Source organism: Pterocles gutturalis, unplaced genomic scaffold, assembly GCF_000699245.1.
Source record: "Pterocles gutturalis isolate BGI_N339 unplaced genomic scaffold, ASM69924v1 scaffold18429, whole genome shotgun sequence".
Taxonomy (NCBI): Eukaryota; Metazoa; Chordata; class Aves; order Pterocliformes; family Pteroclidae; genus Pterocles; species Pterocles gutturalis.
The window spans coordinates 9,967-34,815 of record NW_010133617.1 but is presented as its reverse complement, the minus strand read 5'-3'; the positions used below and the strand labels follow the sequence as shown (position 1 = coordinate 34,815).

General features: G+C 36.4%; 1 protein-coding gene across 1 annotated transcript; it reads right to left on the bottom strand.

Annotated features, from left to right (window-relative positions):
• Positions 1-915: 915 nt before the first annotated feature.
• On the bottom strand, positions 916-24,471 carry TTC39C (tetratricopeptide repeat domain 39C). Its single transcript, XM_010081301.1, has 13 exons — positions 24,424-24,471; positions 22,802-22,930; positions 21,685-21,799; positions 17,930-18,284; positions 16,440-16,608; positions 11,357-11,450; positions 10,458-10,565; positions 9,766-9,875; positions 8,994-9,117; positions 6,516-6,613; positions 5,525-5,629; positions 2,060-2,098; positions 916-1,430 (listed from the first exon to the last, which is right to left on the bottom strand). Exons 1-13 carry the CDS (start codon positions 24,454-24,456, stop codon positions 1,341-1,343), a joined length of 1,569 nt encoding a protein of 522 aa, XP_010079603.1. The 5' UTR covers positions 24,457-24,471; the 3' UTR covers positions 916-1,340.
• Positions 24,472-24,849: the final 378 nt, after the last annotated feature.

Here is a 24,849-nt window from a genome sequence, read left to right as displayed (position 1 = left end):
AAATCAATGAAGGTTAGTTGTGAGCAAGGTCTAACACTTTGGCAAAATATTCTACAAAGGGTAAGAAAAGAAAAAAAGTTTAAGCTAAGGAACTGTTTAAGGCAACCTGACCAAAGTAAAGATAAGGCTTTTGGATAACTATCTCCAAGGATATCCAGTTTTCTTAGCTTTGCAAAGTAACACAATTCAGCTAACTTACTGGTCAGATTTTCAGTCATAATCTTCTTTAAAAAAAATATTTACCTTTCTAGAATATAATATTAACTGAATATAAAACATAAGGAGATACTGCATATTACAAACAAAAAAAAAAAAAGCTACAGATGAGCACAGAGATGGCCAAGTGTTAAAAATGACACGGTCATGATAAAAGTTTAAAGCTCTCCGAGGTATTTCAGTATCTTAACACCACAGGTTTGGAATGCCATAGGATATTGTAATATTGGTATGACTACCAAAGTAGCTTTTTGGTTTTGTGTTTTGTTTGGTTGGGGTTTTTTTAATACCTTTAAAGGTCACTGCTAAAAAAATTCAGCAGCTTAAAGGAAAAAAACATTAAATTACTGTATCTGGCCTATGTATTTTCACATAATATTCAGAATATTAGGAGCAGAAATAAGAACTGCCCACACTGTAACTGCAAGTCAAACTAAGTATTTGGCTGGAATGTACCAGAAGCAGAGATCCAAAATATCGACATAATTTATATCACAAGTACGAGCTGGGTTGGGAGGGAAGGAATAAAGAATGGAAGGGGATGTAAGGTTTAAAATTTGCACAGTAGTAATCATGAAGTCACTGACATAAGCCACTAAAATTTAGTAAAATCTACTTTTTGCGGCTGAACAGTTTTCCTCCCCTTGTGTATTGGATAATGCTTGAAGAAAAAAAAAAAGTGTTCTGACCATTCCCACCTTCAACCTTTAAACGAATTATTTTTATTGTATTATTCTAATGAAAACAAAAATGTTTCCCTTGGCGTATTTTAGATCTAAAACTGTTTTAAAAGGTAAAAATCACACCTGCCAATATTGTTGAAGTAAAACATGTGCTTATTTAGGCTCACCCACAGAGTTACAAGCCATTGTGTTCAGCTTGATTTAAACAAAATAAAAACTGAAGAGTTAAAAACACAAGGTCACTTAACCTTCTTCCTGGTTGATTTACTTTTAGTTAAAATTGTAATGTTTTACTAAGCCATACCAACTCTGACCATACTAGGAAAGTGTCTCTGGCACAAGTGGTTTCCAGAAGAAAAGCTGGTCTTCCCAACAGCTTTTTCTTCTGCTTCATCTTAAAGTGCAGAAACTGTGGGAAAGGATAGCAAGACTTCCTGTCTGTCACTGCGGAACTACTTCCCTTAGAGAGGCTAAGGCTGCATGTATGCGGACGTGCAATCTGTTCTCAAAATCATAGCCAGTAAATTCTTCCTGGGAAAGGAAAAAAAAAAAAAAAAAAGCATATAATTATTAGCCTCCTTCACTTTAGGATGTGAACGTAATTTTACTACTAATGCTTAAGAAGTCATGTTACAAAAGAGACCAAGGCAAAGAGGTGAATCAGAGATTGTATGTTGCACCATCCCTGCATTACCCAAAGTAACACAATTATTACAGAAATTTCAAGTTGGTGAAGAGCAGAAAGCCTCCATTTCCAACATGTTGTTTGTATCCCATGTAGCTGAATAGCACTTGGAAAGTTCTGCAAGGCCAAAAGCTCTAGAAAATCCCAACATGCCCAAAGCAGGAACCAGTTGAACAGACAGGGAGTGAAGAGTTGTCATTTTCTAACTTTCTGAAGCCAAATCTTAGTTGAAAAACTTGGCAAGGTTCTAACACTCCAGGACAGGTCACTGATGTGGGCTCTGTGCTAACTGACCTAGAACTACATATCTATGTAACATATGTAAATGTGTATCATACACCTCAATGTATATCTACATGATAGTGTTGTAGGTTATACATGAGGGAAACTGACACTTTACATGTACTCCCCCTGCCCCAAACCCACAGCTTCTCGAATGCCCTCATCTCAGAAAGGAAAGTGTCTTAGTTTTTACCTTGGCTTGGAGAAGTAAGGTTTTTCCTCTTGGCACAGTCTACAAAAAGACAAACATTGCATCAGAAATGCATTGCAAATGTTACAGAAGATATCTGAAGTATATGGCCTGGTCAGTCCGGCACGGCATCTCTATCTTGAAAACAAGGTACCAAGTAGACAAACCCCTCTCAAAAGAAATACTGATCAGGAACCCAAGAAATGCAGTATTACTTATTTCTAGTCTACAGAAAAGGAGAAATTACAGCTTCAAATGAAAGTTGTTACTGATAACAGTGAGCTACAACAATGCACAGGGAAACAAATGAGGCTACAGATAAATGACTAATTGATCAACAGCAATTTTTATTTCTTAACTAAAGTTTGAGCCGTCAATTTACAAGACAAGTTACTGGATTTTAAGCATTGAAAGTTGTTTCAGAAATCTCAATTTCAAACTCTTAAGGAAAAATATACGTATTTGCAGATTATTATTTATTACTAGAAAGCTTATGTTCTATGTCTTATTATTTTTATTTTAAGCCTTACAAATAAATAATCAAGTGCCTGATAAGAGACAGAAAAATTAAGTTGTCTTATTCAAATACATCTGCCTACAGAATCATAGAATGGTTTGGGTTGGAAGATACTTTAGAGATCATCCAGTTCCAACCCCACTGCCATGGGCAGGGACACCTCCCACTAGCCCAGGTTGCTCAAAGCCTCATCCAGCCTGGCCTTGAACACCTCCAGGGATGGGGCATCCACAACTTTCCTGGGCAACCTGTTCCAGTGTCTCACCACCCTCACAGTAAAAAATTTCTTCCTAGTATCTAGTCTAAATCTGCCCTCTTTCAGCTAAAAACCATTAAGCCTTGTCCTGTCGCTACACTCCCCAATGAAGAGTCCCTCCCCATCTCTCCTGTAGCCCCCTTCAGGTACTGGAAGGCTGCTATAAGGTCCCCCCGGAGCCTTCTCTTCTCCAGGCTGAACAACCCCAACTCTCTCAGCCTGTCCTCATAAGGGAGGTGCTCCAGCCCTCTGACCATCTTTGTGGCCCTCCTCTAGACTAGCTCCAACACATCCATGTCTTTCCTGTGCTGAGGACTCCAGAGCTGGATGCAGTACTCCAAATGGAGTATATATGAACACATGTATTTATATTGGTTTAATTACACCTACAAAAAAATCTGTAAACTTCTTGATGTAACCATATTAAAATCTTAAAGAATTTGATTAGGACTAAGTTTAAAATAACAGATATGATTCAGATGACATGGTAAATCAAACATGTAATTTTAAAGCACAGTAAATATAATAAAAGCATGCTTTTAAATATTAAAATGCATATTCATATCTACATGTGTTGCTCAGGTCTTTAATACGCTCAGCCTCTCAGGTAAATGTGATTTATAAAATCCTATTCCCTTCTCTTTCTTAACCATTACAGAACTCTTGCATGACACTTTAACTGCTAAATGGAATCTTCTATAAACAGCATCCACTTGCCTCTAATTTTAGCTCTTGCTTTTCCCCACTTCGTCCCACTTTATTCAAGTCAAGCATCATTTACCTCCTCATTGTCTGAGTGCCACGAGAGGGAGCTTCCTGCACATGCTTCACATACTAAATGCTACCATAGCTTCTCATTACAATTACAAGCCAAGGTTTTTTCAGTCCTCAAACACTCAACGTGAAGCATGTTCAGTTACTGTGTGCACATACTACACATAAAGCAGGGAGGAAGGAAGGACTGCTCCCACATTCTCAAAAGCTTCAGATAACTTCAGATATCTCAAAATCTTCACATAACCCACCACACTTTTTTTTTTTCTTAAAGACACTTGACGTAATCAAATTTAAATATGAACACGGAAAAAAAAGGCAGAAGGAACATTACTGGACTCAGACCTCCCTACCAGGCTTTAAGGCCCAGTTCTAAGTTGTAGAGCAGCAAGGTTTTCAAAAAAGAACAATCATTTTTAAAAGCATTTTCCTTTCCTTCCCTCTTTAAGGGGAAGGTTCAGCTCAGATGATTAAATCTGACAAGGTTTAAAACAACTGACAACAGAACCTTAAAAATATGAGATAGTATCAGCCCAAATGCTTTATACACTACATATGATAATGTGGGCGTTACAGTCATTACCCTGTAACCGCTTCCCCTAACTTGCAGTCTGATTCAGGAAGTACTACATGAAGTGGCATAAACTCCAAGTACCAGTGTTACATGTTTGAGGAGGGAAACATCACGAAGAGTGGTGCAGAAGTTGCCCTAGTTTGAGATTCTCTGGGCTCCCTAAGAGGTATGTGCAAAGACCTGAACAATCAAATGTATCATCAACTAAGCCATCTGGACAGTCTGAAAGCCAGGTGGATTATTCTCCTCTTCAGCCTGAACAAAAAAAACCCCTCACCGTTCAGGGTGAAAGCCAAAATGCCAACGCATACAGCTTTAATAGAATTTAAATGACTGAAATCACTTTACTTATACATCCCCTGCAATGAAACAGTACAATGGTACGTGTGCCCTAAGTCCAGCTAGGCTTTCAAGATTAGGAAGATATCTGTCCTAAGAGCAGGGATAAACAGTCCCCAAAAAAGGCTTTTGATAAATACCGTATTGTTCCAAACATAAGTTTGATCACAAAAACATGGAGCTATTTTAGGAAGGCACGAAATTCTATTCGGAGAGGACAACTACCAGTAATTATTGAACTTGAACAGCATCCAACAGCAATTAAATACATGAGAAAAGGATCTTAGGCACTCGCCACACTAGATGGCACCTGCAGGCAACAAATCCCTGCCTACCCAAGGCCTTCTTATCAGGCCTCTGCTGCCAGCAGCAGCAGGAACACTAACGCAAGCGAAGGGGGAGAGGGGTCTTTACATCTTGAGGGGTGATGGAAGTACTCACATACCCCAGTGTTTATATATATCGTTTATGTAAGGCACACAGGAAAAAGCGGGCATCGTGGCATGATCAGAGAGGTGAAAAGAAAAGTTTTGTGGTGTTTTCTGGGGTAAAGTACTAAATAATAATGAAAAAATGTGGTGCTACACTCAAAATTCTTGCTTTACTGTAGGTTAACAGACATGTTCATTTTTTCCGCTAGAGAAAGATACCAGGTATGTAACAGGTGCTCTGAAGAATCCCGGAGAGTCTCAGGCTCTCATTTTTATGTAAAAATAGAACCCAGTAACAACAAAAAAAGTCTTTGCAGTATTATCAACAGATAACTAAGCTCCTCAGAATGTCCTTACAGCTCTTGATATTGAAAAATTGAGACATTGTTACCTAAAATGCACTGCATTTCTTGGTTTGCAAAAAACCAAAGTAGTAAGCTTATTTATGGTAGGTATGAAACAAATATTTAAAACTTAACATACATTATCACCTATAAACTTTGTTTCATTGTTTGTATAGTAGTATGTTGACTCCCCACCCTAATTTTAAGTGTTTAAAAACAGGTTACACTATTACCTCTGGATTGTCTAACAGAAGACAGCCAAGTTCATAGCAAGCATATGGCTGGACATATAAGTTGTTTTGACGGCACAGTTCATCTTTAGCAGCTCGCTGAAAGAACTATAGAAATATAAAAAAAGAAAAAAAAAGACTGCAGTAATACATTAAAATTGACTGTTTGATACTTTAAAAATCCAGAAGTACTGTTCAGCTTTAAGAACCAGAAATTATCCCAAAGCTAAAATGAAAATACATTAACAGTTTCCAATGGTAGAGATTCTTTAAGCAAGGACCCAGAGGTTTTCACTGACACTACTGTATGAAGGCAAAACTGTTTGGATTTTTACCAAGTAACATATTGACTTTTTCAAGAGTTTTGCGACCTGAAAAAGTACTGTTGAAAAAGTACTACATCTAACAAGGAACTTTAACATACAAACCACCAACAAATTTAAAACCAGCATCAGTTCCCTTGTTACTTATGTGAATTTCATTCTATTTTGAGGAGGGAAAAATGAGTTGTGGCCACAGATCAAAGCCTGGAGCAGTGACAAAATTATTCTTTGGTATGTGCTAATAATCAAACCTCTCAGTGTCTAAGGTCTAGAGGAGAAGCAGCAAACCCATGTTTTTGACAAGTCAATCTCCAAGTTATTTTTTAAAAAACTATTAATTTTTCTTGTTGAATAAAGCAAACCCAGCAGAGACAAGAACTTTTCCATTCTTCTTCCCAGTTTCCCCTTAACTCTTGCTCCTACAATTCACTTTAGCTACCATGTTCATTCAACACAGCCAAATACTTTTACAACACAGAATATAATAAAGACATCCTAAACAGAAGATCTGAAAAGAACCTAACATACTTTGTTGGAATTCACAGAACGGTATGATCAACAGCACTGAAAACTAATGGCTTGCTTAACACTTTTACTCCACCACACTTACTGTTTAACAGAATGGCTCATAAAATAGGATTAATGGTGTAAATTGTAATTTAACAGCTTACCTGAACAGCATCTTCAGAATTTCCTAAGCATTTGTGTATGGCACCAAGAAGCAAATTCCTCAAACCAACAGCTGATGAATCATCAACATCCTGACAAGCTTAATGAAAAGATACCAGTAAACAAACAAGACAGATTGAAATCCTTCCTTAAACAAGAATCATGGTCTACAGTGACTTTTAGTTGGGTGATTAAATTTAACCAGAAAAAGGACATGCTAGTAACATTAATATATATCAAAGTAATTTGGTTTCTTTTAAATGCAACCCATTTCGTAAGAACCTCATCAAGCAATCTATCATTCCTAAGAACAATCCATAAGAAGAATGAATGTGCTTAAGTCAAAGGCAGCTGGTATGTTCTTCTCACAAGAAGAGGAGAATCCACTTCTCTAGCAGTCTTTGAAATAGCTGCTAAAAGGTAAAGTTAAGAAACAATCACTTCCTTCTGGTGTTATGGGGAACTGAGTTGTCCCAAATATTGAAAGAAAAATATATAGTCCAAGTTACAAGGAACACAGGGCAAGCACTTCAGACAAAGCTGATTTGTTCTGAACTGAAGCCAAATGACAGACATACAAAAATCTGTAATGGATTTAAAAATCCAGACTAGGGTATTTTGGCATCAAAATTCTCAATGCTGATGAGAGGATAAGGCTTCTTTGCCAGATATTGGCTGGTCCACAATCCAGGGACAGACTGTGCCTCAGCTGAGTAGTGCTCTGTTTCCAGAAAGAACTGAATCATTACGCATGTAACCACCTCTAGATGAATCAGGCTCCCCTTTGACCAAGCTTATTAGTGCCAGCTCTGTTAGATCAAGGCTAGTCCATCAGGAGCCATTTGCACTTGTCTGTACTGCTGCCTCCAGAAAGGCCAAGGCATGGGGAGGCGTGCAGGGCTTTTCATCCATTCAAAAGGAGTTAATCTGCTGTGCCTGGAGCAGTAGAGCTCCTTTAACTTCATATTTTTGCTCATCTCATAAACTTTGCCAGATCTTAACTAGCTCTGCATTCACAACACAGTTAATCCACAACCCCAGTACACCATCTATGAATAACCAAGGGTTGTCTGCACCAAGTATTTGGACACTACACAATACACAAGGCTGTCAACTCTCGCTTGTAATACAAAAGTCTCCAGTTACTTGGCATTTTACTTAGAAATTCATGTGGATACAAATACATTCCTTCAGTTTTAAGCCAACTTCTAGCCCTGAGGAAAAGCCTGGAAACTCACCCTGGCAAATCACACCCCCATTATTCAAGAGAAGAGGAAGTAAAAATAAAAAAAAAAATCCCGTCATCTCATCACTGAGATCCACATAAGGTGCAGCAATAACATTCTCATTGGGCAGAAAATCTTCAGCCAGGGATCACTGATGCAGACACATCTGTCAGTGTCATACCTTACAAGAAGTGTATCTCTGAATTTTAATCTATACTGCTATTTCACATTAACATGCATACCACTGACTAGAAGCTTATACAAAGATCTACACTGCTTCTGAGTGTGCAGGAGAGAAGCACACTCTTCACGACCTCTAAAGCTGATTGTTCTGAAGGCAAATGACAGAAAAAAATCCCAAAATTCATTTTTTACATAAATCAGTCTCATTTTAAAGCCTCCACCATTATCTTTGGGACTAGAAAACTAGGGATCTGCCATCACACAGTTTAAATGGACAAATCATCTTAAATTAAAACCAGAAAAAAACCCCACAACTAGTCCTGATGCTAGACTTAAAGACTGATAGTTTTCTAGCTTAATATAAAAACTTTCACAATTGCAGAAAAAAAGGAAGTATCTCAGTGGCAGACATTTTTTGTTTTATTTCCTAAATGAGCAGGTAATAACTTGAAACTGTTTGCAGAATGCAAACAAGGCTGATCTCTGGACGGAGGGAGGAGTAGTGAAAACTTTGTGATAAACTCTGCTGCCATGAACTTCATGTGACAGACATCCAAAGACACAGGGAGACTATGAAAGAGGCAACCATAAAATGCTCCTTTCACAACTAAAATGGTCCCAACGGCCAGGTTAACCAGAACTCTTAGGTCACAGATGACCTCACAAGCTACGTATTTTCTCTTAGAAGAAAACTGATACGCAGAAATGAATTGATAGTTTTATTTTTTTATTTTGTAGCTAGGTTTAAATGAGTTAAATTTAGCTTAGCAGCTTTGGGCAATAACTGTCATATTGTTTCATTTTAAACAACTGGCAAACGCAACTGATTAAAAGAATTATAAGCAGCAGGCAGTTAAACTTCTCCCAAAAACCTATAAAAATGGTAAAAATGAAGCATTAAGCTGAATCTTAATGTGTCGTTATTCTGTTGTTACTCAAACTGTTTTGCTATCACACATGCACAGATATTTAAATTTTTGTGCTACAACAATCTACTATTCCACACAACAGAAGAAAATTATACACCTTATTTAAAAAAGTAAGTAGATAAATAAAGGAACCACATTATACCTTGGCTCATATGCTGTAAGTTAGAGAGGGAACAGTTTGGAAGGGCTTTCCATAAGTACAGTACTTCAATGGATGCCAGGACACAGAGCTCTTTGGTTGGCATTTGTTTTCTAAATCTATCTGCCTGCAAAGTGGGGAGAAAGAGGGAGAGCTGTCATCTGTCATTTTACAGTGAACATACTATCCACAAAGAATACATCACAGACAGTAATTCTAACCGTTTCACAAAAACATCCAACAATTTTATGTAAATAAAGACCTAAGACTAAAAAGCAAAATCTTTCAATTAATTTAAGGGCTTACACATTGACCAAAATTAAAGCTTCCCTGTATGCAGCCTGGTTTTGTTTTATTGTATTTCACAATCCCAAGTACACACTGACTGGATGCTGAAACAGCAACATCTGCAAGATCACCAACTAGGAGATATTTCCTAGACAACTCTGAGCTTTCAAAAAGAACTAAGGCTTTGACAAACAAGACAAGATAAAAAGCAGTAAGAAAGGCAAAGCTACAAGCAAAATGGCCAAAGCAACTACAGTATCGTGTATGTTTGTCTTTAATAAAGTGAACAGCTAATTCACACTTCCTTTACTAGGTCCTTAAAACACATGACTATTGTTTTTCCACCTGAATCCTTCCCACTAATTCTACAGAAGCAATACAGAAGAAAACAGATGCATCCTTCAAAAATAAATACTGGTAAAGAATCCAACAGAATTACCAAGTGTAATTACTGTACTGAAATAAACCAAACTAAACTAAACCAAACCTTTTTCACTGAAAATTGTTCAATCTGATTGTTTTTTCTTTTGAAAAGCTTCTGAACTTCTTTGAACACATTCTGAGCACCACTGACATCACCGGTGGCTCCTTGACACACTGTAAGAACACAGAAACAAAAAAACATGTTAACACTACTGGGACATGAAACAGAAAAAATTAAGATTAGATATCAAACGGTCACAGGGAAAAAAAAAAACAAAAAAAAAACACACACCACGAAAAACCACACACACACACACTTCCAGAAGGGATCTAGACTGGGGATTTGTCAAACATGCAGATCCCAACTCTCTCAGGTACCTTCCATGATCATTAACAAGTCAGTACGTCTTTTTCATACCCTCTGAAGGAACTAACACCACCCATCCTCTAAAGATTTATTCATTAAATCTTTGCAATACACTGTTACATGACTTGTCACTACACTGACAATCATAATTCTAACTCCATATGGGCATGGAGGCAGGGAGAAAGTACTTACGCACTTGAATGCATGGGCATGCAAGCGTACATTATATAAACAAACAGAATTATGTAAGTCAAGCCTAGCATAAAGCTGCACAGACAGCAATGTGGAAGGTACCTTATGCACCAGTAAAGTTTCTCAAAACAAAACAGTGCCAAAAACCTTATCACATCACTGATTTATCACTTATCCAACACCTTGAATATACTCACCTGCTGTTAAATAAGCATAGTAGCACTGGGACCACCTGGATTCATTTTTAAGCCTTTCAAAGGATTCAAACGCATCTTTGAAATTCATTTCTATCATACTGCACCAACCTAAAAACAAGACTAATTTAACTTCAGAGAAAGCACAGTAATTCAAATTTGTGTCAATATTACTGAAATAGAGTATATTATGAGAGCTGGAGCTGGTTTAACAATTATACCAGTAAGTGGAAAAGTCAAAACCAAAACAAATCAATGACATACATTTAAAGCCCAGTTTACATTTACTGGAAAATGCTGAATTATAGGATTCAATACAAAATGATGAATCCACTTCAGAGCAACAACAAATCTATACAGACACCTAAAGCTCTTTCTTTTTTATTTAAATACTGTATTTTTGCAGGATGCTGAAACTTACAAAGCTACTACTTGCTCCCTTATTCTTTCCCACTTTGACAAGATCCCTTAATGAGACACATTTTAAGCTTGAAGCAACACACCTTCTCCACTCTGAAGACCTGTATGTAACTTAAGAACATAGAGCATATATTGCTATTGGTAGAAGAAAACAAACACAAAATATAGATCCTGCAAACTGTGAAGCTCCGCTAGACTGATTAGGTTTTTTGCACAGAAATGGTGATTCTACAGACAAATCAGATTAATTTCTCATTTTAAATAATATTGTGTAGGTGAAGAGTTTGCTCTTGATTTACAGTCTACTCTCTGATCTTGCATCACCTTGTATTTGATGAAAACTAAAATTATGAAAGACTGTTGAATGACAAAGTTCTAAAACCTTTTTAAAAATCCTAATAAAAATAATCCAGTTTGTTTATTGAAGTTGCTGGTCTAAACTTGGAAGTGAGCTATTTATAGTATAAACATATCCAACTTACCTATTTCATATAAGCAGACATGTTGAATCTCCCTTTGGTCTGTTGCAAGTTCCAAAGCGGTATGAAATGAGGTCAAGGCACTATTGATTTGACACTAGCAAAAGTGAAAAAAAGAAAAAAAATTTAGATGACCGAAATTTAGAATTTGTTGGATAATTTGATTTTGATAAAGAAAATATTCAGATTTCTGTTATTTAAAAATAACTACATGGTTAAAAACAAATTGAAGTGTCATACAGATTGCAGTCTCTGGTTTGATTAGATGAAGGAGACACATCATCCCATTGAGAGGAAAACCTCAAAATTAGTTTCAGACTCTAGATTATTTTAAACTAGCTAAAACCCATCAGAGAGCTAATAGTTTGAAGGAGAAGGGCTAGCATTAATTCAATATACCAGCTCCACATTACAGTTCCTTTGGCCAGCTTCCCTCCTCCCAGCTCTATCAACCTGATCACTTTTGAATGGAAGTATGGGCAAATTACGACAGGCTTTATAAAGACTTTATTTACAACAATAAACAAGCATTTTAAAAGGTCCCACAGTGAAAATATTTTTCCATATATTTCATATTCATTATATGAAACATAACATAAAAGCCTTATAAGAGACAAAGGAAGTTAGAATCAGTAATACAAAGCAACTCAGATTTATATTTAAATGAAACTTTAGACAAGAATGCAAAGCACTCACTTTGCAAGGTACTAACAATCTGTTCCACCACGTACAACAGTAAAAACTAAAAACATACAGTAAGGAACGTGCACTCTAAAAGTCATATAAAAAGAGAAATGTATAACACCGAGTACAGAGTTAAGGAGGGGATGGGGATAGTAGAGGATTTTAATAACGTAACAACAATCACCAATAACTTCCAGCCAGTTCAGATCATCTCTCCACCTTAAAATCAGTGGCTGTATTCCTTCTATTTGCTAGTAAGTCTGAAATTCATTGGTTTTGTGCAGTAAGCTTTTGAGTAATCTAATTTCTACTCATAAGAATCATTTCACCTTTAAAAGTCATAATTTTAGCATCTGCCAATAAAGTTTATCTTTCTGCACAATAAGGGTATCTTTAGTGTTTAATTTTATTTATTTTGAACTATTTCACATTTTTCCACGTATAAGAAGATAAAAAAACATTTTGCTAAAATCATTAGTTACCAATAGCTTAGCAAAAAGAGGCTGACAGTTTTGTAAGAACTAGAATGACAGTTCTTTTGACTACCTTAATTTCTACTTTTCCCTGTCTAGGATTTGCTTTCTCTGTAACAATCATCACAAAGGAAGGGATGCATATCAACATTTAATTAGTTTTATACACAGACACACTATATATCCCAACATGGCCTATACCCACTTTAATAGTGTTTCTATATTCATTCTCACATACAATTATAATAATTATATAAGAAAACAATCTTTAAGCCACTCTCTGCTGGCTAAGCATGTAAGTAAAAGAAACCCTTGAAAAAGCAAACCTGCCATCTGTTCAACCATAACTGAATTCAAAAATTCCTCCAAAAATCTGCAGCATTGTATCTTAAGACCACACACACATAGAGTTCTAAAGTGATTTTATTAGATTTTTCTTCTTTGTCTTATCAGGGAAAACTCTTTTAATTGCTAAGGAACAATTTAACCATAAATCATATATACTGCATCAAGATAAGCACAACTGCCAGCAAAGGGATCCATAGCTGTAACGATATAAACGCTGTACACTTGGAAAATAAAATGGTGATTAGACTAAGATGCTTGTTGGCACGACAGAAGAATACACTAAGCAGAAAGACAGGCAAGTTACATTTGCACTCAAAGTTACCAGGGAGCCTGAGCAATGTACACCTTGTTTACTTTTGTAGCAGCAGCAGAACATTCTCTCCACTACACATTACTCCACTGATGCTGCATCACCCCACACTAGATTCTTTTTTGTTCTTGTTATCTTCCCTCTCCTGCTCTGGCCAGGCTCAAGATGGAAGTTAACAAGGAAAAAAACCACACCAGATGTTTTTTGCAGTTTAAGATATAAAGTTGTTCATTCAACTGCATAAAAGCAGGGAACATTTGCAGGGAAATTTGGAAGCCTCATCTAAACAGTGGACGCACTGTATAGAAATTTCCCAATTGCTGGGAAGGTTTTCTCCAAATCCTCACTGCAACCGGGCTCCCCAGCAACTGTGGTTCTGGATGATGGTAACGTATTATTAGGGCAACTGGTGATGTATCTTTCTTAATCACCATCACTAACTCTATGTAGTAATGATTAGGTGCATTACCTTACTTTCTGCTTGCTACAGTAGTTGCTACTGTATTATTTTGCTGCTTTATCTTGCTTTAATTTATTTTCACTGTATTACTCATTATTTTATCACTTTATGCATAAGTAAAAATAAGCTTACTTCTTTAATTTGGCGCCCATGTCCTTTGTGCTAACCCCGTCAATTGGCAAAACAATCTTCTATAATCCATTTCTCTGTCTAGATCTCTCAAGTGTTTCGATGTCTGCCTAAATTTTCTTAACTTAAGCATCAAGCTCAGTAAGAATGTTTCAGAGACATCCCTTAATGATTAAAGTTTCAGTCATCTCCAGAGATTGTGACTACATGCTGGAATCTGAATTTCTACTCAGTGTTAATTCTTAAAATAAATTACAATCTGTTTACTGTTTCAGAGAATAAACAGAAAGAATTATTAAGTCCCAAGAGTCTGAAAGTTTAACAACATGGCTGACACCTGAAATTGATGTTCTTGAGATTTAAATACATGTATATACACCCACTTGTAATTCCTTCAACAAGCATCACTCATGCCTCTCGCGGACATAATACAAAGACAGAAAACGATTAATCCATAACATATGTAATATACAGAACTACATAATGCCACAAAGAGCTAATGTGAGAAGCATAACCTTACATTTCTTGACTTGAGATTAAAACCAAAAACACCAAGCCACCAAAAAAATCCTAAGCATCCACAGAGGTTACTGAGCCAAGGCAGCTTCCCGAGCTGACACACGTTTCCCCACAGAGTTGTTCTGAAATCTCAGGACACTTCCCCTCTCCCAGGACCACTCTATGCTCAACCAGCACTATGAATTTGTAAAGCCTTTAAGTCATGCTCATAATTAAGGGGAAATCAGCAAACAATATATAAAAGGGGTCAATTTACACTGAAGGACACTATATGGACATTTCAAAGCCTGTGTTTTCTATTCCTTAACACCCCATGACCCCATTTTTCCCTAGACGTGCCACAAAGTCAAAACAGAGCAAAACCAGGATTCTGTATTTTATAGCCTAGAACAAGTAGCTAGAAAGGCCAGCACAATTCCTGAAAATAAACCTTGACACTATGCAAACTCTGAAAATTTATTTACTTAAGTGTATTGTGCAGAAATCCAGTACAGCTCCCCATTGCCGCCAGTCACACATCTGCCTTCACTATGTCAACAACATTTGCGCAAATTAAGCTTGTAAATTCCTAACAGAGTCTACAGAAGAGCCTAAGACATTTAAACAAAACACTATTACACAGCAAAGCCTCAGTGATACAGTCCCACTTAGAACAAAGCAATGCCACCGGGGGAGTGGGTGGGGAGAGGCTGCAGAATGGAAAAGCTCTCATACAAACAAAAACATTAATAGCAAGGGACGTTTTAATTCCTGTTAGCAACCAATAAGCTTTTTGCTGACTAAGGGTATGGCTACATAGCATGATGCACAGAATTCTTCTGCTTAAACTAACTTCGTTAACATGGCCAAACTGTCCCTGGCACAAACTATTTCACTTGGAGCTAAACTTCAATATCTATATATCGCATCACATTAATGCACAAATTCTGTAAGGAAACATGCAATGAACTCTGCTTTGAAACCTAACAGAACTCCAGAAAGGGACTGACTACACAAAACTGACACTCATCCCAGACCTACCCTCTGTATTTACACATGGAAACATATAATCAGTTTACTGAAAACTTACATTTACAATTTTGCCCTAGCTTGCCCTGAAAGTCAGAAGAATCGTATAGTAGTTGAATTTTATTCCTCATTACACTAAATATGGGGGAGGTGGTGAAGTTCCAAATACCAAGTCATACACTAACAATCACCACATTTTTAATTGCATTTGTGCTCATTGTGTAGCTTGCAAGTTACCCCATGCAAGAACATGCCTGCAAAATCTGATAAGCCACTCAACTCTCCATTCTGTTTCTGTCGCTACCCTCCTCAAATACTACGCTGTGTTTGAGAGAGTTAACTGCAAACCCTAGCAAAGAATGACCATCAAATATTAAGATCTGGATTAGCTCTTGTAATTACAATGTTGAGATGAAGGGTTTGAACATTCTGGTTTTGTGCTTTTGTGTTGGGTTTTCTTGTTAACATAATTGCTCTGGAAATATTCTGGTCTTATCAAAGCAGCAGCTAGGAGCCCAGTGAAGTCCTCGTCAGCATCTTGTCTTATCACAGATTCTTAAACAATAACTCAGTCGAAAACCATGAGGCTGCTGCAGTGTTTGAATTACACTCTGCAACAGCATTCACAAACACATTTGCAGTGTATATATTGCTGTTTGGGTCACAGCTCACCCTTAGCAACAGAAAACATCCTGGTTTGACTCCATAAAAGCAAAAGCAGTTATTTGAGGGAAATCATTGCAGACAATTATCTGTATACCAACAATGCCTAAAATGAAAAGAACAAGATAAATGCTATGTACTCAGCAGATAATACTCAGATTTTAGCTTGACAAGCAAAACTTAAATAGCTATTTATACCACCAGAACCTCATGAGTGACCAAAAGCACTTCCTTTTAGCACAGAGCTACAAATATATCAAGTAGGTGAAAAAGAATTTCAAAGTGCCATTAATTCAGATAGAAGTAATAGAAGAGCAGTTTTGGCATGTGAACTTGAGACTAGGAAGGAGTTAATCGTTTCTTATTACTTATCTTTCCATATATCTGCATCTTCAGTGACAATTTGTTGAAGCTTGATCAGTTCATTCACACCAGAAAAACATAAAATAAGGGGCGGGGAGGGAAATCAGTTAAAAAGAAAACATGCAATACCTCTAATCGCTGTATCCTTCCCTTGAAGAACATGAACAGAGAGGAATTTGGATAAGCAGATTCTTTTTTTGCAAGAATTTCTTTTGCCTCTTTTAACCCTGCCTTGTTATCACTGCCATCAAGGGCAAAAAAGGGACGAACAACTGTGTGGTACCACAACAGAGCTAATCTAGAAGAAATAAGGGTAAAAAGGATTACAGCTCATAAACAGAAATATAAGGACAAGATTCTATGCAGGCAAATTTTTAAACAATTCCAAAAGACAAGGAAAGATATGAATCTTTTCTTACACAACCTGGCTTTAAAACAAACACAATGCTATTGCCGTACATCAATGTACTCCTAAACTGCACCTGAACATACAATTCAGTGCACATTACCGAAAGCAAAGTAACAATAAAGGTCATAACATCAAAGCAGTTGAGCCTTTAGAACTCTACAGATTTTTAAAAAACCAAAACACACAACCCCACAGGAAAACTCAGAAAGCGAATAGTTCATTAGAGGGGAAAAAAAACCCAAACTAAACCAACAAGACTAAACACACATCAGGAGACACACTTGAAATCAACGTCAAAAAGAAATACATCCGGTGTTCAAAAAGGCAGACACCTACATAACTGATGTTGCTCCTGGAAACAAAGGCAGAGCACAAAGATTTCCAAGACCACCTGAAGGAGGAAACACCCACCAAATACCATTTTTCTTCCCCACAAAGGAGAAGGCACAAATCAACAGCAACATTTAATCTTAAGCTTTCTTAACCAAACAGAAATCCAATTCTTCTCCTCAAGCAGAAGATACGTTAGCTCTGCTGTCAATGTTTCAAAAGCAACATTTGATGGCACCTTCAGTAGGTCCAGTAATAAAAGCATTAATTTTGAGATAATGCAATAATAAACCCATTTATGAGGGCAGTTTAAATTAGGTCTGGCTAACCCATCACCTGATAAAAAGACCTGAATGCAGTATGAAGGCTTAGGAAAAAGAGTACTCAAAAAATACTCCTCTGAAAGGACTAGAAAGACTACAAGGGAACATCCTTTTTACTCAAATGCTAAAATTAAAAATAAACTGAAAAAGATGGCTGATAGTAACGATAAATACGTGAGATCAATGATTCAGACAAAATAGTATGCTCTCCATAGCAGAGAATATAACTTGCGTAAACTTACTCAGCCTTCAGGGGATGCTTTTATTTACTCTACTGATATATAAATTACTAGAGATCGGAATAGCAGGTACTGAAGAATACAGCAAAATACTGGCATAAACCCCAAATATATGTAAATAACTAACAGCAGAGAGGTCTCACACAGTAGTAAGTAATGAATTTACTAAACCATGGCATGTTAAACAACAGACTACAAATTTATTTTACCTGCTGTTGTTTCCTTGAAGCAACATGACTTTTTGGTTTTTGACTCTTTTCCAGTTACTTACTTTTAGTACTAAGTTATCTACCAAAGCATGTCAATATAGCTACTCACGTAGCTAAAGGGGCCTTCATGTCCTTACTTTCACTTGCATACATCAGTGAAGAAAGCCCCTGTAGGCGGTCTCCAGGAAAACCCAGCAGGTTGATGATTTTGAGCAGGTTTGGGGGCACCATGGATATGCAAAGATGAAAAAGTCCATATCCAAAGCTAACAGCACCTTTCAGTCTGTTTAGCAAATCCTCCGTTACACCTTCTGCAGCAATATGATTATCATTTGCACCATCAGAAGTCAAGGATTCCTGAGTTGTTTTCTTCTGATACATTTCCTGAAGCATATTAATGTCCGTATAGCACTTATTGTAAATTTTCCAGGCTTTTCGGAGTATCCACCCACCTTTTATGTATGCTAAAAATCAAGGAAAAAAAATATTTCAAGGACATATTTCAGAAGTGGAACATGGTAAGTAAGTATAAAGCACTCTGTAATAGTTAGTGTCCTCTCAAAGAGGTCTTTCATATTGGGCACTACAAACTTAAGAGCTTTTCACCCAGGGACTTTAAAACAGCATGCAATACAAGGGGATTTCCCTTCAGCTACATAGCAGTACAACTGTCAGGCAGAAATAGAGAAATCAAAGAACTGAATGCTGGATTCTGCTCCACAATAGAGTGGAGATTAAATGGCTGCCTGGTAGACAGGGAAAAGCAAAACTCAAAGAGATTACAGCTGTTAAACCCAAATCATGTTAAAGACAGTTGATGGGAAAATACCAGGAAAACCTCTTCCTCTGGGTTGTTAGATAATAAGATTTTCAACACCATCATTTCCCTGCCCCTCATATGAACACAGTGCCTTGTAACTAAGAAAAAAAACACACAAAAAAAAGATTCCATAAACTTTACAGCTTTAAAACATTTTTCAGTTGCCTAACTTCCTCAATTTCAAATACAAACTCAGTACCTAAATTTCCCTAAAAATCTGGTCTTAAGCGTTCTCAGTTGAGAATGAGAGAATTCTCAGTCTCATTACCCTCTTTAGAGGAGGTTAAAGGCATGACACCAAAAGATGAAGATGTCTGATTTGCCTATTTACACAGCATTCATCTTGGTTACAGCCCATCCCTGGATAAGTGGTAGACAGAAAAAAAACCACTGAATACACTTGTACAGGTTAATTGTAAAAGCAGACATCAGCATTTTGTCTGTGATAGAGCCCTGAGAGTTAGGAACTGCAGTGACAAATGAATTGACTAAAAAAGGACAGAAAATCAAAGCATTATTATAGCAGCAATGTTCTAAACAGATATCACCAAATTTGCAGAGAAGTGTTATAACTGATGCGAGAATTAAATCATAACAGGTGGAGTGTGTCATAGAAAAACACTACTAATACCAAACTACTTTTTATAAGCCTTTGACATCTTTGAGAAAATCCTTCCAATTTCAAAAAAATATTTCTAGAGAAAGTATCATCACTGACTAGACTACCTCTTTTTGGATTCTTACTGTATGAAGAGGGGATGAAGTTAGCTAGTTTCATAGTCTTAAGAAAACACACTGAGAAAGACTGCAAAATTTGTACTCTCAGTTGTGACAGAAAGGTTCTGTCAAGATGAACTGAAAGTATTAAAAAAATCCTCTACCTTGAGTTTCATATTGAAGTGTTATAATAAAAAATGTAAACCCCTGCCATGATTCAGCTTCATTAAAAGACTAATGTTACTTCAGTTTTAAGCAATTAGGTCACTTTTCGGCTGCACAGAATATTTTAAAAGTTGTGGTTCACCACAAGATGAACGCTCATAAAACTATGCATAGCAATGCAGCAGACAAATAATAAGGAAAACCCCACATTTTACTTATCCTGCAGATTTTGCTAACAGCTAACTACTGTCTTCTGATGCATGCATCAAATGGAAAGGACATGATGGGGAAAAAAAGTACAGTTTTAGGCTTTTCTGCCATCAGTTTTCTGTCATTAACAGTTCACTAACACAGCATCACCCTAATAGATTTGGTATACTAAGATAAAGCAATCTAATAAATTAAAATACTCAACTTCTGACCTTTTAAACATAAAAATTAATTCAAGCCCAATCGCTGAGCTGATTTCCCAGCATGAACTTCCAAAAGCAGTCAGACACATGACAGCAACGGTAAATATCAAGAAAAGGTAGGTCAATATTCCTGCAGGAAGCTCATATAAGTTGCTGTGTTACTAACTTTATGATGAAACTATTTCTAATACATCCATGAAAGTGGAAAGGAAAATCTCAAATGTGTTAGGCATATGAAAACGCAGCTTGCATGTCATCATATGCTTCTTGTCAAACTGTTTCAAGAAGAAAAATAAAAGAAATTTTTCACCCATCCACTGATGATAAATATTTATCTGCCTCTGAAGTATGCTCTTTTTTAAATTACAGTCATTTCAATGATCTGGTTGCTATTGCTCTACAGAAACATGATAAAAACAGAAGATGTTTATACATAATCAGAAACAATATACTCAATAAACTGAAATAATGGATCCAACAGTCCAGCAATGGCAGTAACTAGCAATCAGCTGAGGTGGCACTTAACTGCTTGGAATTTGAACTAGATTTCAGTTATATTTTTTACTCAGGAGAGTAACCCAAATATTCTTCATGTTCTGCAATACTCTGCTACCCACTTCAGTTCTCTGAGCAGCAGACAAGAGACAGGGAACAGACACCACCCTCAGTTACAGCATCCAACCCAGTTATGCAGCTGCAGAAAGAAAAAAAGCTTCAAGAGGAAGGAAAAAAATCCCCCACAAATGAAAAGCCAGAACTGCATCAAAAATAGTAAGAAAACCTTTTCACAGTACTATACATGCAGCAGACAAATACTGCCTGAATTTCTGCTAGCTAGAACCAAACATGATCTTGATGCCATGGCTTGGAAGAAACGAAGTTTGCACATCACAGAAAGCACTGCATCTTCAACTGAAGATCCCAGCATTATTTTAAATAACCTGAATGTTATTGCCCTGATGCCTTTCAACTGATCAGCAAGGTTATCCCTGACAATGTGGTCTGACTGTCATCTCTTGGTCTTCATTAACCAGGAATGCGCTCGCTTTGTATATGACCTTGACCACATTTTCTATAAACTCACGGATGAAGACATGTTTTAAGATTATGCAAGAGATCCAGGAAGATAAGAAAATATTAGAAACAGCTTTGCAGCTAAGATGAGGAGGTTTGTATTCAACGTGACAGGATTAACCTTTTTGCCATGCAAGGACAGACTTTGGTGACCAGAGAATAAGAACTGATTCAGCAGTTCCATCGTCAACACACTTCATTTAAAATCACTTTCACTGGCAGTCTGTCATCCCCCTGAGCTGTCATGAACACAATGCATACGGGACATTAGGATCTTCCAGGTGGCCTGGACTTCAGCTGTTGATAACCTCCTTTATCTTGCAGGCCACATGAAGCTCACAGGATCCTTGTACCAACTCCTCAAATGCCTCTATGGGAACATGTGAAGGATTCCAACTTATCTAAGGAGAATCAGTTGAATATGATTATTGGTATGAAAAAAAAGGAAAGCTGTAATCTGTAGCAATCCAACCCATCTAATTTTATGATACTACTACCTACACAAAGGTAGAACAATACCTCTGCAAGTGTACCAATCTTGGAATGTTTCAAATGGAACTGTGCCCGTTCTTACAAAACGATCTTTACTGGTAGCCACCTTGCCACTTTACGATCAAACTTTATTAAAAAGATATCATGCAAAAAATACATGTAAATATGAAAGCCACAGCACACCTGATAACTCTTGTTTTACAAATGAGAGCACAGCCAAGTAGACTTGACAGTCTGCTACAATTATTTGTCTTTGTAGACGATCTATCATGGACAGAGGGGATTTTCTTACATCAACCTGTTTGGAATATACAAACACAGAGCATAAAAAAACATTAAGAAAGATAATACAGAATACTAGTTTAAACCTCAAAAATTAAAAAATCCAAAATTCACTGCAAGTGGTAGTATTGCTACTAAATTAATGCAGTATTTTGAAGTGCAAAACTATGCTAGAAGGTCGTTGATTGCTCATCAGTCAAGCTCCTACATAATAATCAGGGAAACCTTACATATTTTCTATCAGCTATTTTTCTTAAGATTCTAGGAATACTCAGAACAGATACAAATTTCATTTAATTATTACTAACTGCAACAGACACACAACTAACAAGATGTTAGATAAGAAGAGCACAGAAAGGGGTATATGATAAGAGTCAAGGAAAATACAGCACTTCTTAAGAGCAGAGAGTTAAGTACGTCAGGTTCAATACTTTTTAATCAAGTAAACTAAACATTGCAGAGAAACGGCTTCTGTTTCTGCTGTAGATCTGCTATGTCACACTAGGCAGGCCAGTCACCTGACATTTCTGTACTACTACTTCATCTAGTTCTCTATCTGCATGCTTTATTCTTCCTTCATTATTTAGAATGAAAAATCTAAAAAAAAGAAGGAAAATTCCCTAGGAGTACGCCTGGTACACAGCACCATGCAGCTTCATTCTCACAGCTTTTGAACATTACTAGAGCATGTATGAATTAAAGTTAGCCTGAATTAGACAGGCCACAAGCTTCCTGAAATAATTTTAGTAGGTCACTAATTTGAGGCTAAGAAAAGCTGTTAATAAAATAATTACTAATATCAACACAACCTGCTGCTTTAGAAGAGGAACTACCTGACTATTTTTTGATACTTCAGAAATCCGAGCAAAATATTTGACTTAATTTCTAAATTTATTACTAATTTCAACAGCTCTTCACATATCAAAAATTGTCTATTCAAAATACAGAGGATGAAGAGGAAGTTTCCAGAAATATTTATCCGATACACAATTCCATATTTTACAAATAGCATTCTTACATTCTTTTTAATTTTATTCTTGATTGTTTCTATAACTCCAGCTTCTTCACTTTCACAAAGTTTCTCTGTAGCCTTTAAGTCATCACATGCCAGCTGCATTTTCTCTTCTTCAAACGTCATCATAGCATTCTACCAAAAACCAAACAGATTTGAATAATAAAAATCACAAATATTTTTAGTACTACAAAAGCTACAGGATAGTAAAAGTGTGCATAAAAACTTGACAACAAACTTTCTTTAAAAACTTATTAATACATACACATCAGTACACATACTTCTACACAGAAACACCGAACCAGAGATTTGAGAGTGGTTTACCAAAATTTCAAGACAATTCAGAACATACTAAGTCCCAACCCCTTGTCTTAACAAAGCTTCATATTCAGTCAAACTGAACGCACTGTAACATTACATTGAGCGGAAGAAAAACTCATATAAATTAATTTTCAATTATTGTTACGTAAGGCACAATTTGCATCTGTGCAGATACAGCTTTTATATAATTCAACCACCATAAATAACAGGCCTCTGAAGTCAGTAATAAGTAACAGCTATTGCATTTTTCAAAATAATAACCACAATTCCTACATATGTAGGAAGGAAAAAAAAAAAACCGCATCCTACTCCAACTACTGCTCAACCAATTTAGAAAGAATTTCAAGACAAGTAACTTCTTTTCTTGATGCTTTATTAAATGAAAGCTCTGAATGACACAGGCACACAAAGTGCTGCTACTATGTTTAGAATAGTAGCTAAGCAAGGTATTTTCAAAATCCACAGATGCTGCACTGTGATGCTACACTGGCTTAGTGCATCAATTCAGATAAGCAAGCCTAAGAGATTCTCCCTCTTTCCTCTCTCCTCTCCATTGACTTAAAAGCAAGCATATGCCCCAGGAGGTTTCCTAACCAATGTATTTTTTCCACATTGCGCAGTTTACAGACACTAGAGAGAATTTAGATTAATTTGATTTACAACTTATCTATTTCTGGCATGTTAAAACAAATTCTGTCTTTGAAAAAAGTATAGATAATTTCTGGTGCAATCTAAGATTGAGTAGCAAAGCCAGAATAAAGACAGTCTAAAAAACAAGATCCAAACATTTTCTAAAACAGTTGCTCAGTTTTATAGAAGATATTCTAATTTTTAATACATTATAAAAAAGAAAAGCATTTAACAACTCTAGTCAGTCCACATTCTCAGTTCTCATATATTCAAAAAGGAAGCAACATGAATGGATCGAATTAATAACTTTTACCTGGCAGTATGGATGGAGAAAGCTTAAACAGCAAAAGCTATCAGGAAAATGGCATTTAAGAGTATCCTTTTAACAATACCTCTACTGCTCATTTAAGAGAAGGTTTTATTACGGCTCTTTTAATAGAACACATAAATATTTCATTTGAGCAGTTGAATCACAGGACCTTTACTTTCTATATAAACCACATGAGTAAACAAGTTTTATATAACATAATGACTTGTTTTCTAGATACATTTAATCTAAAACTTTGAAAAAATTAAGTCTCATAAAAAGAAACAGAGTATCCACCATTATGAACACACACATGCAAACATTAACCACAAGAAAAATAGAGGTATTCTCCCTCCTCCTGTCTACTCACCAAAAAACTGACAAAACTGGCTCCAAAGCTCATTAATGGGCTATGGTTTCTATAAAGAAAACAAAATGTAGTTACTATACTTGAAAAGATTTCCTATTGTAAAGATCAATATTGCATCTCTTGATTTTAACTTACATATCTGCAAATAAATCTTGGGAGTTTTCTATCAAGTTACAAGCAAATGTTGTATCATTCTGCAAGATATGATGAGAATGGAGACGGAAAGGCAAAAGCTTCACTTCTTTTACTAAGACTAATATATCTTAAAATTTTTTTTACAAGCATTAAGGTGTAGGCATTTTTTAAGAGAAACCACTGCCATCAAAACACATTCAGTGCAGGCAAAAAAAAATTTAAGATCTACAGAAAATTAAACATCTGCTAAATCTATTCTTCTCTATGATCCATCACTACAATTTTGATCTA

What these genes read in the sequence shown, in the direction of transcription:
- TTC39C (XM_010081301.1), bottom strand. Translation starts at nt 24,456, where the DNA reads ATGAGCTTTGGAGCCAGTTTTGTCAGTTTTTTG. An exon ending in AGAATAAAATTAAAAAGAAT is followed by an intron (nt 21,800 to 22,801) that starts GTAAGAATGCTA and finishes TATTCCAAACAG; the next exon opens with GTTGATGTAAGAAAATCCCC. An exon ending in GAAGGATACAGCGATTAGAG is followed by an intron (nt 11,451 to 16,439) that starts GTATTGCATGTT and finishes CACTTTTGCTAG; the next exon opens with TGTCAAATCAATAGTGCCTT.